Here is a 16165-nt window from a genome sequence, read left to right on the forward strand (position 1 = left end):
TTATCTTCCAATTTTTAGTTTTGTACTTGTCTTCTATTAGTGTTTGTTTTATATCTATCCTGCAGAAGTCTTTCAAATCTTGAGCAGTGTGATATTCCTTTCTTTGAAAAGATGCTAATTCATTTCCCTTAATTTGCACCCTGGAAATCATAAGTGGGAGATTATTGATGCATTCTTGTTTGGATTTTCCACTTTATCTTCTACGTTTTTCTGTTCCACAAAATAGTTTGTCTTGCAGTAATGTGGTAGCTTTTCTTTAATTGCCCTTCATTCCTCTATCCTGGAACTTAAACCTTTTATTGTAAGTTGACTACTTGTCCCGTACCCATTGAATGAACTTTTAAATTCAACGCTCTGATGGCAGTTTGGCTATCTGGCAAAAGGCCCTTTGTCCAGTAGTTAATGAACTTTAGCTCAAAAGTGTCTTTTAGTAAAAAAAGAAAAGTAATCCGACATCAGGAGGATTTAACATCCAACTGCCACCAGTTAGGTGTCTTAGACAAGGGGTCAAACAATGTAACAATACTTTTTTTCATAAATTTTCAATTTATTAGAACTATTAACATGACACATTAGAACTATTAACTGACAAATACATGTCAGATGCCCTAACCATTCGGCCACCACGGTCCCCTGAATATTTCATATGGCATATTCTTAGACAAATTAGAATATTTTCTCCATGGATACTCTAAATTTTATTCATTACCAAATCATGATTATTTCATTTCATTTACATTTAAGAAGCTTTTTTCATGTTTGTTCAACCAGACCTAATGGGATAAATTTTGAAAAATAATTTTGATCATACAATTAATTTAATTAATTATACTTTTATTCTATGCTTTTGGTTGAGATGAAAAAGCCCAAAGGTTAGAGCATCGTCGTATTGAGCTGAAAGTTGTGGGTTCGAATCCCACTCAATTACTCCAGCTTTTTCATCTCAATCAAGACCTTAAATAAATAGTATAATTAATTTAAAAAATTAATACAGTTAATAATGACTACTAAATACAAATATGGATTCTTATAATTTGTTTCAGCATTGTGGAAAACGGAGAAGCCAACTGCCAGAGCTACATCGAAGCCCACAAAGAATGCATGAGGCAAATGGGATTCAATATTTGAATAACTTTACACCCTGTATTTAATTGTTATCTAGTCATTATGTCTCTAAAAACTTTTCAGTTATTGAAACAATGTGTAAAAGTTGTTTAAATAAAGAATAGTTAACAAAAAATTATTATTTTCTTAGATTTTTTTTTTTATAATAAATCATTTCCACCTCCTTGAATAATAACTAATACTTGGCCAATAGCAGAATATGTATTCATTTTATTTTTTAAATGTAAATTCTTACTAGGTGATGTGCCAGTTTTATATGTTAATCGAGCATAGCTAATAAAACTGTTAGAACCATGTGAAAAAAAAAAGGGGGTTCAACTGGAACGATACAAATAATCAAATAATAATTTAATGCATATAATATTTCAATATTTGAAGATGTTAAATAAAAAGTTTAAAAAAGTAGCAGTTTTGAACATTCTTTTGCACATTTCCACTCCTATATTTCTGAAATTTGCCTACGAATAAATTAGACAATTTGTGTTGTAATGATATATTTGTATTGTTAAATGGATGAGGTGGTGTTAAGAAGATTCCAATTATATTTTAAGTACGTTTATTGCTTTCTCTAGATCTTATTGAAAGCTGCGATATCTACACTTTGGACCTGAAACAAAGAAAAATGAAACATTATCTCTTGTGAAAGGAACAAACCGTGATTAAAAACGCTTACATAGTCTTCCAGCTGTTCAATGGTTTCTTGCAGCCAATCTACAGAAACTTTGTCATCTTCCACGACGCTTGAAATCTGCAGTTTGTGAATTCCATATGCCAGAGGTACAAGTTTAGCTAACAAAAATAATTTTAATATAAAAACCAAAACAAAGCTGATGAATTTGAAAAACTTAAGTAATAAACAAGGCAAATTAAAAAACAGCCAAATACTAGGAGATAAAAATCACTGCTGTGATGGCCAGAATGTCAGAAAATAAATTAACTAGTCGTGAAGAGTGAAAGCCTAATCAGACTTTTAATTAATCAGGACCACCACGTTACCAATCAATCAACAAGTAGTTAGAAAATCCTTAATACTGCATAAGTACTTAAGTTCGACATCGAAGGAGAGGTCTATGTAGAGACTTTAGCAGCAAAAAACAGTTCGTCATGAGTAGAGGGACACGGTTGAGATAAACAGGAGGAAGGATTGCTCACCGTAATGTTTAGTTAATGTACTGGCACTTATTTTCATTTACTTTTACCTTCCGATTCTTTAGCCATGGCTCAAGTTTAGTAAGGTTAGACTATAGGGAACAAACAGAAAGGGTAATTCTGAATTGACAGGTTTGCAGGTGTGAACAGGAAAGGTTGGAATATCAGCAGTACATGTAAGTATAGGACTGGACCAAGAACAGTACCTTCAGGGACTCCGGCTCAGACAGGATGGATGAGCGAATGGGAAGAACCATAAGTAATGGTGACCGATGTAGGAATTTAAGATAAGGTAGTGGGAAGGATGCCTTTGAGTTTACACAGCATGCCAGACCCGCTGGAACGCTCATCCAACATCAAAAAAGACAGCCATGTAATTCTGATTTTTCTCAAAGGTCGAGGCGATGTCTGTTGTCTACAACATGGTGGTATTGATGAACCAATAGTTAGTTGATGTGTGAAACCGATTATCAAAGATTAAATTATGGGAATCAATTATCAGATAAAGACTGTAATTTCTTCCCCATCAAGGGAAAGAGATTTTTAGTACAATAGGATGATACTGTGCAAGCAATTGTTGGGTTTTGGGATTATAATAATTGAGACAATTTTGTGTAGGTTTGGGAAGTGGGTGGTTCTTAGGATGGAATTATACAAAGATAAGAAGGAAGGAAAACAAGGGCACGAAGAATTATATATTAAAGATATTACTTAATTAAAAATTACATCTGTTCAGAACCCCGAGCCATTACAAGCAGGTATTGTTCTAAACTATGCCCTTTGCTTGCTATACATTAACGATATAAAAAAAAAAATTGCATTTTTGTCAACACAGTGATTGAAAACACAGAACCAAATAAACAAATCAATCCTCTGAATTCAGAGAAAACCAAACCATATGCATGTATGGTTGACATAGATCAAAATGTTTGTCAGAAAATGTTTAACCCAGATTGTAATTACAATTAAAGTCTCCCAAACCCACTAATATCAATATAATAAAAACAATATTAATTTGATACACTTACATGCTCCCCAAACAAGACCATCTGTCTTAATCTTGCGAACTTCTTCCTCCATTTTTTTCATATCAGTCTCATCATCCCATGGTTTGACATCCAGAATAATATTTGACTTTGCAATAAGTGCAGGCTCTATAAAAAAATTATAATTAATATTCATAATTTTATATTAATATTTTGACAATCTATTTACTTTTTGATTTTCGAGCAGCATATTCGGCGAGTCTTTGTTCTTTGATTTTTGCAGCTTCAGTATCTTCATCCTGAAAAGGTGTTTTTTGAGTATGGATTCAAAATAATCAAGAGGATAAATAAAATACTTCTGAATCTGAAGCAAACAAGTCTACACCATCATCAGCATCATCATCCTGAGGTTTGGCAGCAGGAGGGGCTTGTTTAGGTTGAGGTGAGTGCTGCGAAGCTTTTGTCGCTGATGTAGTCTTGCTGGCAAGTGCTTTCTCAAGTTCAGTAACTCTCTGTTCAAGTTTAACAATAAGTTGTGACATATCGCCCACCTCTGAAGAAGAAAAACAAAATTAGCATATTTAATGTTTTGATACAACAAAAAGTCTTACTTTGTTTCAACTGAGTGTGGTCCTTCTCAAGCTGTTGTAGTTTATTTGCTCCACTACCGTTAACAAGATTTGAAGTCATCGATGTCACATTGTCAATCTAAATCAAAGAATGTTTTCGTTTAAATTAATACTCGAGGAAAATTATGCCAAAGAGGCAATAATCTATATATAATAGAAGAATACATCATACAAAGGTGTACCTATTATCTAAATTTCTGCGTAAAATATGTAAAACAAAGAAGTATGACTTTTTATTTATTAACATTTAATTAAATTCATCTTCACAAGAATGAGGATAACACTTAGGTTGAAAAAATGTGCTTGCTATCCTACTTTCTATCTTGGCTACACAACAGGGTCTACCAAAATTTAAAAAAAAAAATCAAAAATATTGCCTCATTAATTATCATTTTAAAATAGAAATTTTCAATGCATCAATAAAAAGTGCATAGTTCAACAATGAACAACTTTGAATGTCATCAAATCTTAACGAAACTGTATGATTTTACTGTACACTTATTAACAAAATACAGTGGTACTTTGAGATACGAGTGTTTACGAGTTTTTTTGAGATATAAGCTATCAATAAGTCAAAATTTTCTCTTGAATTACAAACCACAATGTAAAATCCAAGCCTAGGTGATGACACAACCACTGTATTGCTCGGATTCCTACTCGCTTGTTCAGTTCACATGTTTATCCCACCGCAGAACCATTTCGTGTGGGTTTAGTTGTGATAGTTTTTTTCTATATATATATATGTATGCTATATACATATATATGTGCTTATAGCTATTTAGCTTTTTGGTATAATATAATTTGTTATTAATTCATCTAATTAAGTTGTTGAAATGAACTGAACAAATAATTTAATTTGCACTGTGTACAAAAGACTCGCTATCCGTGCTTTCATTGTCCGTGCTTTTACTCATTCATGGTTGTCCCCTTGTTTTTTATCTTAAGTATAATTTATATTTTTAAGGCCCTAATAATCTTTTCTCATTTGTTGTGATGTCGTGCATAGGTGCATACCTAATGTATGTATGTACACTCTTGATTTTTAGGCAAAATCCTATTTAAATAGATCTAACTAAACCTATTTGTGTTCATTTATTTATTATTCAGAATCACTCAAGGATTGCTTACAAGTAAACAATTATCTTTTATCCCATTTGAAAAGGAATTTACTCGACAGTTCTTTCCTGGTCGATTCCCCAGTTACCCAGTTTGCAACACTTAAAACACCTTTTGAATAAACTTTTTTACAAACTTTTAAACTTTAAATTTAAATGAGTAAAAGTGTGTAAAATGTATGGCATCAGTAAGAAATTGTGCAAAATGAAGCTATCAGAGGATCCTTCTCGAAGAAGTATACAAGATGCTCGGATTTCACCACACCTCTTTTGGGAGAGCCCTTTGGCAGTTCCAGGAAACTGACACCCACACTGTGAGGCAGGCCAAGGGTATCCAAGAGCCACAACTGAGAGGAATGACCGTTTTTTGCACTTCAATGCTCTAAGAATAAGGGAAGTAACAAGTTTTCAACTTATTCAAAGTGTCAAATGTAACCATTTCAGCTCCCACTGTAAGAACGCTAAGAGAATGTGGATTGAGCAGTTAATGGGTTGCTTCAGGGCCTCTTCTAACCAGAGGGTACAGAGTAGCAAGGTTGTGATTTGCCAGAGAACACCTCAATTTGAGTTATGACAGGAAAAGAATTTTGTTTTCTGATGAGGTCAGAATCACGGTTTCGGAGTTCGGTAAGAACTCCAGACGGTCGAGTTCAGACATGGAGAAAGATTTGCACAATGCTATATTATATCCTTGCCTTGCCTTTGGTGGGGGCTCAATCATGTTGCCTCCCCTGACTTTGATGGCTTGTAAATGTTTTCTCATGCTATTAACGTTTGCTTGAGGAATATTCTCCCACTCTTCCAGTAAGATTGTTAGGAGTTGGTACAAGATTTAGAATTTGTCTTTTGAGTCGATCCTATGTCAGGACTTGGAGCTGGCCAGTCAATCCTTTCAATACCCTCCTCATTTAGATATTGTTCCACAGATCTCGCCCTGTGTGGTTTCGCATTATCTTGCCTAAATAAAAATTCTTCCTCACTATCCCTAGCAAAAGGCACTACATGAGGTAGGATTTCTTCTACGTACCTTGCAGCGTTCAGAGCCCCACCCCGAACAACCGCTAACTCAGTGTAAAAACTAAAAAACTAAATACTGATGTTTTAATTTTTAATTGAAATTTCAAAATTTAATTTTCTACTTTTTTTAATAAAATTAATTTTTTCTGGTTTTGGTGTTCAATTTCTGATTTTTCTGCTCGAGTTGTTTGGTTATAATTTCCCCTATATACCTAAAAAGAAAATAACACCTGGGATTAATAAAATGGAATTTGTAGTGTAATAATGAATTGGTGTGTTAATTTTGATCAGGAATGTACATATTGTTTTTCAGCATGGAATGAACTTTATGTATGTCAATAGAAAAAAAAACCCTGAAATGTGTGTATGTAAGTTAATACGTAACACTGATGATAGGCACATGTGGTACAGAAAGTGTCTGATTGGTATGCAGATACAAGAATATTCTTTCAGCCTGAAATTCTATTTGTTTTCTATTATCTGTGGTTCTCGTTATCCATGGTGTTGCTTAGTACATATCCTCTACAAATAACAAGATTCTACTGTATAGGGCTAATCGGCTCCGCCAAATCTGTTAATTCCTTTACTTTCTGCTTCACATATACATAAAATCTCACTTCAATGAAGCAATATGATTTGAGATAAGAGCATTTTGACTTATGAGCTTGGTCTTAGATTGAATTACTCGTGTCTCGTACCTAAAACAACTCGTGCCTAAAAGTAACACTGTATGTTGCCGAGCATTCATTCTGTTGTTGTTCAATCATTATTGAATATTTGCACATTAAAAAAAAATACATTTATAATTTTCAATGTAACAATACTATAAAAGCGAGACATGGCATGCAAGCTGCAATTAGTCAAACGTATTACTTTGAAAATATAAAACTAAAAATAAGAGCTTACACATTGCATACTGTTTTTGATGTGTTCCCTTGCTTTGGCCACTTCACCAGCCAGTGTATTAACACTCTGTGGGGCACCCTTTTGAAAAAATACAATAGTTTGTTTAATGGTTTACTTAAAAATAATAATAATAGCAAGAATAAAAATAATAATAAGAGAGAAGGCAGAGTTTCAAACAGATAAATGCTCTATGGCAAATAAGTTTCCAAATCCAAAGGAGTTCCTAAAAACAAAAATTTGAAAAGATCCTAAAATAAAATAAATATATACTTTTGATACTGGAAAAAACTAATAAACTATACAATTTTTTAAATGACAATTAATTTTAATATAGTACTACTATATATTAAATATTTGGTGTTAGGCATAAACATCATCAATAAAATAAAAAAATAAGTGAATAGTAAAAATTAAATAATCAGTTTATAATCATTTATGAATATGACTTGTACATTAACTTCTCTGCATGGTTAATTTAAAAAAAAAAACTTTTTCCTATTTCAAATTATGATAAAATAGCATCCATATATTAATAATAAAAACAATAGAATCATTTTTAACTTGTTTATCTTTTTGTAAGCATTTGTCATTATTAAAAAGAGCTGTTTCTCTCCAAGATTACAGTACGGCCTTTTAATCTTTAAAAGATCTACTATGTAAGTCCGCATGAGGCACTTTTGGACAAACCAATTTATGAATCTAAACCTAAATGTTAAAATCAGCCGGCAATGAAAATGAGCATACTAAAAAAATCCTATCAGACAATTCAGAAAATAAGAAACAAAAGCTTTCAGGTGAACTTCCAAAGCATTTATGCTACAAAAAATACACATTTCATTTAAGAAGTTGTTCTTTCTAAATATGAACAACTCTTAGGTCTGTATAAAAAACACACCATTAATACTAACAGAAAGCTGTTTTCTTTTAGTCAATAAAAAATAGATGCTAGACCTAGAAACAACCAAATTTTAACTGAACATACTCTTTGCCAGGTGAATCATTTGTAATTTTGGTAATTACTACCATCTTTTTTTTAAAGTTCATGTGAGGCATTTTTGGACGAATCAATTCACAAATCTAATTGTAATGAAAGTAAGCACTAAAAAAATCCAAATCTTAACAAGTTGACTATGTCCTATGCTTGACCATTTTCATTGCCCATAACACAACCAAATTTATCACGTTAAATAGCTCTCTTGTACTTAAAAATAATATAAATATATTTTTTAAATGTTTATGTGATTCAAGTTGTATAGTACATCAGTTAAATTCCCAGTAGTGCCAAGTAAATGAAGTAGGCAACCCATAGAACATTTTTCAATTTGGGTGTGTAATTGAATAAAAATCATTTAAACTTTTCACAGTGAGGAGGGCCACACTGATTTAAGCATTGAAACGGCCTTATAAAAAATAAATAATTCTGATGAAAAGCCACCGGATGGAATATATTATGTCTCTCTGGGTATTCTGATCTCAATAAGGGGCCAAAAGGGACATCGTGGTCGTAACGGTTTAGGCGTTGAAACCGCACTCGTCACAGTAAGGTAAAGGTCCCTGGTTTGAATCCAACTATCCTTCATTCAAACCTGATATCCAACTAGGCTTCTTTTAAAAAACACCAGCACAGGAGGGTTGAAATGACCTCTGCTGTGGCAAACCCTCAAAAAAAATATAAAAAAGAACCCGCATGACAGACCGATCGTGCGGGTTTAGTATCGTCTGGTTAAACTAATTCTAATTTTGAAATAATTCTAAACGAGCCAATCCTGCTGTAGGGCCTGGCAAAACCACCGATGCAGCCCCTGCCTTGAAAAAATTATGAGAACAAGACGGAGATTCTAACTTCCTTACTATATTAATTAATTATTCATTACTATTTAATAAAGTCTAACAATAGTAAAATAACTCCTGTAATCAATTGCTTATTGAATTTATATAATTTTTATAATTAATCAATCTACAGCCTGCAAAGAAATTCTTGAAAATACAATAATTTTACATAGCAGTCATAGATTTGTTTTGGTTTGGTTGTTTGGTTTAATATACTCATTTCTACAATTACGATACGGTTAACATAACTTTACTTAATTATAGGTCAGTTGTAAGAAACAACCACCATCACATGAACATTGATTTGAGATATAAAAAAGTTCATATTCAATTCACTAGTTTCGTGGTCCGCTTGACCAATTAATTGAGTATTCAGAAATCATGAGATGCGGTCTGGTGTGATGTAGGTTTCAGAAAAACATTTTCTTTAACGTGCCAACGTTTCGAACTTTATTGAGACCATCTTCAGGGCTGTAGAAATACTTTGATTTAATATATAAAAAAAATTATTTGCATTGTACAAATTCACTTTTTTCCACATCCTACATGTTTTTGTTAAATTATTATCTTTATTGAGATCATCTTCAGGGCCTGGGATTTACAAACATACGATCTCAAACAAACTCAATAAAGATTGAAACGTTGGCACGATAAAGAAAAAGTTTTTCTGAAACCTACATCACACCAGACCGCATCTCACGATTTCTGAATAATTATCAATTAACGGTCACTAATCACCACACAATTAATTAAGGTTTTCAGTTGAGATAAAAATTGAAAAATGGCAAAAAGGAGGGAAAATTCAAAAGGTGTGGTTGAGATGGGAAGTTGGTGTCCGAGTGGATCGAGGTCACGATAGCTCAAGTGGTAGAGCAGCGGCGTATCTAGCCGAACATTGTAGGTTCGAATCCCACTCGTGCCATTGACTTTTTTATCTCAACTAAAAACATTAATTAATTGTAATAGTTCATATAATCGTCTGTTAATATGATTGCTTAATTGTTTAACACTACCAAAATTATTAACTTATAAATTCACCAGTGAGATGATACAGTAATATGAATTTCAAATAAATATAATAAACAAAAATACATACATGAAAAATATTAAACAATTGTTTTTTCTCAGTCTACATACTACCATACACCATACATAAAAATCGAGACCAGATAATTAAAAATATTATCAAAACTTCCTTTGGAACTTTGGAAAGTGGATTATATTTTAATTTTTGAATTCATATCAAATGTAAAACAACTTTATCAATCTTAAAATGTATTTTTTCAGTACAAATAATGGATACACAGTCTAAACAATGTGAATTATTGTAAAAATTACACACAAAACAACATGCTTTCTAAGGAAAAAAATAAAAATCTACAAAATAAAACTCAAAACTAATATGCAACGGAAAAGCTTTACAGTGTGTGGATACTGGCATTTCAACATCAGTCAAGAGATTTAATTACCTTTTTCGCGTTATTTGCATTGTTTTCATTGTTGACATTGTTATTGTTGACGTTATTGTTTCGTTTCCTCTCTTTTTTGGCTTTTTTTGCCTTCTTCGAGTTGCACTTGATAGTCAGCTCGAAATCGAATGCGGCAATGTGTGACTGGTTTTCTTTAGTGTCATAATCAGCAGGGGGCGGGGGATCTTCAACTTTAACAGGGACTGGAGCAAGATCCGTGACTGGGTTTGCAACCAAATCTTTATTTAATGGGGGATTGGAATCTTGTTTGTTTTTGTGTTCTTTTTTCAACGAGTTTTGTAATCCTTTTTGCAGCTTGAAAAATAATAAAGCTGTTAGAATATTAGTTATACAAAACAAACAAATGTACGACTGCTACTTGATAATAAAATATTTGAAAAAAATAAATAAATATGGATCTGGAGGGTCATGCCTGTGTTCATGTTAGTGAAAAAATGAAACATCAAGCAAATCAAAAAACCACATTAATCACAAGCTCTTGTTTTTTTTTACCTTCTCATGGCATTCTTGTGTATTTTTTAAATCCTTCGCTTGGTTTTTAACTTCAGGGACAACGGCTTGTGCAGTTTTTTTCTGTTGTTCTTGTGACTTTTTTGACCCTTTTGGGTCTGCCTTTGGCACTGCCGCTTCTGGCACTGGCTCAGGCGCTTTGTTCACAACTTTTTCTTGAGGCACCTGCTGTGCCTGGGCCTGGGTCTTGGGTTGGGAATTCTGAGCTAACTGTGAGAAAACATTTTACAATTTAGGCCCTAGATTATAATTTGGCAATTTATTGGTTTGTACCAATTAAGGTAATAATTACTTACCTCGTTTTGTCAAATTATTATTATTATAAATATATCTATTTATAAACTATACATAGCGCAAGTATTAATAAGTAATAATATCATAATTTCGAAATATTTTTCTTTTCCTGTTGCAATAACTGATCAGATTTTTTCAAAAATATTTTTTGCACATATTCATCATTAATTAAAACTTCGTAACACCATAAAATTAAAGATTATTTCAAAGATTGTGACTGTTATTGCATATTTAATTTCATATTTTGTTCTATTTTGAATAATTGCAATCTATTATCCAGGCAGATAATTATAAACTGTGAAGAAATGTTAAGTCATACTTTATACTGCATAAAACTTAAATCTGTACAATTGATTATTTAAAAAAAAAAAAAATCAAAAAAATCACATTGGTATATTACTTGTTAATATCAAAATAATTCAGACAATGAAAAAAATATTATTTTTTCTCCCTTATTTTTAATCAACAACCATATCATCTACTTCTTTGGCTTCCTCAATGATAGAAGTTCTTTCCATTTTTTCAATCATATCCTTCAATATTTGCGCATTAGGACTTACTTTGGCAAGCTTCTCATAGTATTGCTTTTCTGCGAGATCATATTTGGGTTTCTGGACCCAGACCTTTTCCTTAGCCAGCGAAGACGTGCTCAACATGATTTTTTCCTGCAATGAAATCAAGGATTTTAGACAAAAATATATTCAACTTCAAAAGAAAGAAATTATGCAAAGATAGGCTATTTTGATTTAAAAGCACAAACTTCATTGTTGTTGTTACTCATTTTCATTTTCAGTTAACTTCCACATGTTTTTTAGTATTATTAACTTTTTGTAACAAAATTATAAATTTTTCACACATATTAAACAATACAAAAATTAAAGGTTCCATAAACTATTATTTTTCATTTCTTCAGATTAGAATTTTTAAAAAATTAAAAGGAAACATTTGAAACTTCTGATTTGTAACACTAAACATCAATCAAGAAGATTAAATATTCAAAATTTATAACATTCATAGATTAAGGAAAAAATAGTTTAATGGAGATAACATGATTATCTCCTTTTTTTTAAGATTCTGGTTTCTTAAAAACGCTCCAGCAATAAATAGCACAGGCATGACAATCAAGATTCATCTCAATGCATATCATAATGTTTTTGCCTGTTGAATGATGTGTACAATATCTAACTCCCTACCCTGATCGGTCATTATCGTGGTCAGGCCTCCAAAACAGGGGCTTCCACTATTATGAAATTTGTTTGGGAAATTTTTTTGTTAAATGAGGTCTGTAGATAATTACTTCGTACTTTAGTCATCTCTCATTTTTCACTATTTTAGTTCAGCATCTTACCATCACTAGTATATTCTTGTGTAATTTTGTCCTGACTGACAAAAGCAGTGATGATAGACAAAACGCCTTAACTTTAATTTGCTGATTTGAATGGATGTTTTGTATTGCTTGAATAAGGATGAGAGTGGGGTCTGCAAGTCTGTGAAAACCTTTCAAACCGGCACTGGGTTAATTATTGGGTTCGTCTATGCTTGAGTATATAATTATTTTTTGTTTCACTAGGAAGCACCGCCCCCTGTTCGCTTCGCTTGCTCAACCTCGGGCGACTTCGCTGTTCACTTTTTTTCACTGCCCACTCATCCCCTCACAAAAAATTTAGCATGCTTGGGGCAGCCCGGGGATTGGTGAGCGGAGCCCCCGCTACTTTTATATCATCATATTTGTTTAATAAATCAGAACAAGCAACTCCAAATAAATAAGACTTTCGCACCTCTCGATTTTTTGCAGGCTCACTAGAAAAAATAACTTGTACACTACTGTGCGCCTTATCAAAAAAAATATTTTCTACATATTTTTCTTTTAATTTGCATTCTCCATCTTTGTCCTGCATCTTGACAAGGCTACATATAATTGTCTATGTGTAAATATTGTGTTTTTTGTATTTATAATCCAACCTATTTTCTCAAAACTTTGTACTTGTTACTTAATGGTCATAGCAAATTCTAGACGGACAGGGAATTGCAACCATTTCAAAATAAAGGGCATTTCAGTATCTCCTCATGAGTCTAAATATGTTCGAGGGATGTGTACAATAACTTCCTCTTTCCAGTTAAATTTCGCAGTGTAGTATTGTCCCATTGATTTTTACTATCAAACGGGTCCCATTACACAAATCATGTCTCCTGCCTGCTTTTTTTACAACTAGTAAATTTTGTGAAAGTGACCACCTGGGATACAAATTTTCCCAGCAAATACATGATCGTCATTAAAAACATCTCTAAATGTACTACTGAAACTAAGGTAAAACTAAGTAAACTATCTCTCAAAAATTCTAGGAGATGCCATAACAATTGACTGGCTGAGATTTCTAAAGAAAACTAATCTATTTTCAAAAATTTAATTTAGAAATCTAGCCATAAGAGTGATACATCATGCCAGACTTTTAAGGCGTAAATAACCCTTATTTCGGTTGACACCTTTATATATATATATATTTAAATACTATGAAAAAAAAAAAAAAGATACAGACTTACACAAAATCTTCACAATTTTAACTTAACAAAACTTTTTTTTGGGGGGGCCACGGTAGCCGAGTGGTTAAGGCATCAGACTCTCGGCTAGTGGATCCTGCGGTCATGGGTTCGATCCCCACCAAGGGAAGAAATTGACACGGCACTCATCAACGGAAGGGGTGGGATCAGATCTCAGCAACTCTGAATTTGGTCCCAACCCCTTCAAAAATGAGTTTCTTTGATGGAAGAACACCGGCACACCGGGGGCTCAAATTCACTCTTGTGTTGCGAGCCCCCAAAAAATGGAGCCAGGGATAAAGTGGTAGTTTCTTATAGTTTAAACTGAGAAAATAGTAACAGAAAAATTCTATTAAACGTTGCGTTCTCATTGTATACCATATATGTTAAAATTGGAGAGGTCTTTCTCTTACCCTTCAGCCACAACTTTTTTAATAATACAGTAATTACAGTGATTTATACTAATATTGTAGTACATAGTGATTTATAATTTTTTTTATGTAAATTGTAGTTGAGATGAAAAGTTTAGAGCCAAAGCAGGACCCAAAATACCAATGTCACGAATCCTCCATCGCAGAATGGATCCAAACGAAACAAAAGGAGAAGTGGATAAACTCTAGCGGTGCTAGACTTAATAAACAACCCTCACCAAGACTGGGAAATTATTGCTACAATTAGAGAGGGCCTAACTCAGAGGAGTGGTAGGACTACTAATCGGTCACTGGCATCTGAGAATATATCTACACAACATGGGTATACACAACAAAGACCCCATTTGCAGATTATGTAATGAGGAGGAGGAAACAGCCACCCATATCATCTTCGAATGCGAAGTTACAGCTCAATGGAGATTTAACCTAACAGACGGCAAAAACTTAGGGAATCAAATTGCAGCAGTGACAATCAATGACCTGATCCTCCTGAGGAGAAGGACTGAGTCTATTGCACTGAACTAAGGAACTAGGAAGGTACAATATGCCAAAAGGCTGCAGTGCCTGAGGAGCACAAACCCCACTTCCTGGTATCCTTTTTTTTACCATATCATACCATATCAATGTCACGATAGCTCCTGACTTGTTTAGAGCATCAGGGCAAACGGCCGGAGGTCATGGGTTCATGTCCCACATGTGCCACTTATCTTTTCATTTCAACCACACTTTACATAAAAGTTATAAATCACTGAATAATTGCTCTTGGTCAGTTAAGACCAACTAAAACATTAATATTATAGAGATTTTAATCTATTGCATTTATAAGGGTAGAAGAGGTACCATCGGAACATATTTTATATTTGCGTTCTCAATTGATTTCTGTCCTAGATCCCAGTGTATCAAACATGTTAAATCATGCATTGATGAATGATCTAGCGTTTACAATAATTCCTGCGTTAAATCATTGTTAATTTATTTATAAAATCTTTTTTTCACTAAAACGCAAACTTGAGTTATGATGGATAATGTATGGTAAAACAATTTAAAAACATAGTTTCAAGTAAATTTTGTTGTTAATTTTCAACATAACCAGTTGAAATATTGATTAAAGCTGGCGCTTAATTTCACTAAGAATATTCACTATACTGGAAAGTCAATCATGGACAGACATATCATCGCAACTATCAGGATACTGCAAGCATGTGGCCGGTCGATAAGCTGGAAGGCAAAGACTTAAATCCGAATCGGCCTGCTGAAGACTGCCTAAGGAATCAATTGTGATTTTTGTCAAAATTCACCTGTTTTTTGTATTTTTTAGAGTTTACGTCTTGGAATGCCGGATTCAACTTGGGATCTTGCCTTGCAGAAATTGCGTGCCGTGTCACCTGTGTTCAGCAACGAAGAAGAAAAGTGAAACCGACACAGCAGGTCGGACTAGCAGAGCCTCTTGCGGACGCAACATTGCAGAACAACACCTCATCTGTTGAATTTCACACTGAAGTTCTGCCAGTTGTGACGCAATTTGTCAAATATTTGTCCCGTCGTTATTTTGTTTGTCCTGGGATTTTATAAATAACGAGAAACAAAAACTAAGAAAAAGTCAAATTGCTAAAAAAGAAATACCATTGTACACTCAAACATACAGCAAATTAATATTAACAAAAAATTGATAGGCTTGTTTTTAGATTTTTTTAATTTTAAATATTTTTTTTTTTTCACTTTTTCAAACTACACTTTTACTAACATATTTGTTGTTTTCAAGTTGATCTGTGAGTGGAATTATCATTCACAAACTCTACATACTCACTCTACCTTCATCATTTCTGGGAATATTTTAATGTAGAAAACAGTAGAAGTAAATAATTATAATATTACTAGCTTTTACCCATACACACTTGAGCCTTTGTTTTAATGTACCTTTCTAATGCGATGCAGAGTACTAGTATGGCTTTCTAATATGTCTCATTTCTCAAATCCTTCTCTTCTTCAGTTCTTCGGTCTATATATGGTAAAAATAACCCCTATGATACCCTTTGGGATGGAATTTCAAGAAATCCTTTGTTATTGGCTATCCATGTCATTAAAGGAATGCACAGACAAAATTTCTGCCCTTTAGATCCAGCGGTTTGGTCTGTGCGTTATCAA

At 33.1% G+C, this 16165-nt stretch overlaps 1 protein-coding gene across 4 annotated transcripts; it reads right to left on the minus strand.

Annotated features, from left to right (window-relative positions):
* Positions 1-1458: 1458 nt before the first annotated feature.
* LOC106665028 (probable elongation factor 1-delta) lies at positions 1459-15461 on the minus strand. Of its 4 annotated transcripts, none has more exons than XM_014391169.2 (11): positions 15319-15461; positions 11612-11716; positions 10740-10967; positions 10227-10541; positions 6928-7005; positions 3872-3968; positions 3617-3813; positions 3490-3559; positions 3303-3428; positions 1799-1914; positions 1459-1732 (listed from the first exon to the last, which is right to left on the minus strand). In XM_014391169.2, exons 2-11 carry the CDS (start codon positions 11705-11707, stop codon positions 1694-1696), a joined length of 1362 nt encoding a protein of 453 aa, XP_014246655.1. In that variant the 5' UTR covers positions 11708-11716; positions 15319-15461; the 3' UTR covers positions 1459-1693. The 4 variants fall into 4 exon arrangements, with proteins under 4 accessions (XP_014246655.1, XP_024083775.1, XP_024083776.1 ...); XM_024228007.1 differs by having other exon boundaries at positions 15380-15444; XM_024228008.1 differs by lacking the exon at positions 6928-7005.
* Between the last annotated feature and the right edge of the window lie 704 nt (positions 15462-16165).

The sequence above is a fragment of the Cimex lectularius genome, unplaced genomic scaffold, assembly GCF_000648675.2.
Source record: "Cimex lectularius strain Harlan isolate CLEC.00 unplaced genomic scaffold, Clec_2.1 scaffold172, whole genome shotgun sequence".
Classification (NCBI taxonomy): Eukaryota; Metazoa; Arthropoda; class Insecta; order Hemiptera; family Cimicidae; genus Cimex; species Cimex lectularius.

What these genes read in the sequence shown, in the direction of transcription:
- LOC106665028 (XM_014391169.2), bottom strand. Translation starts at nt 11,707, where the DNA reads ATGTTGAGCACGTCTTCGCTGGCTAAGGAAAAGGTCTGGGTCCAGAAA. An exon ending in TGTTTGCTTCAGATTCAGAA is followed by an intron (nt 3,560 to 3,616) that starts GTATTTTATTTA and finishes ACACCTTTTCAG; the next exon opens with GATGAAGATACTGAAGCTGC. An exon ending in TGGTCTTGTTTGGGGAGCAT is followed by an intron (nt 1,915 to 3,302) that starts GTAAGTGTATCA and finishes TATTTTTGTTAG; the next exon opens with CTAAACTTGTACCTCTGGCA.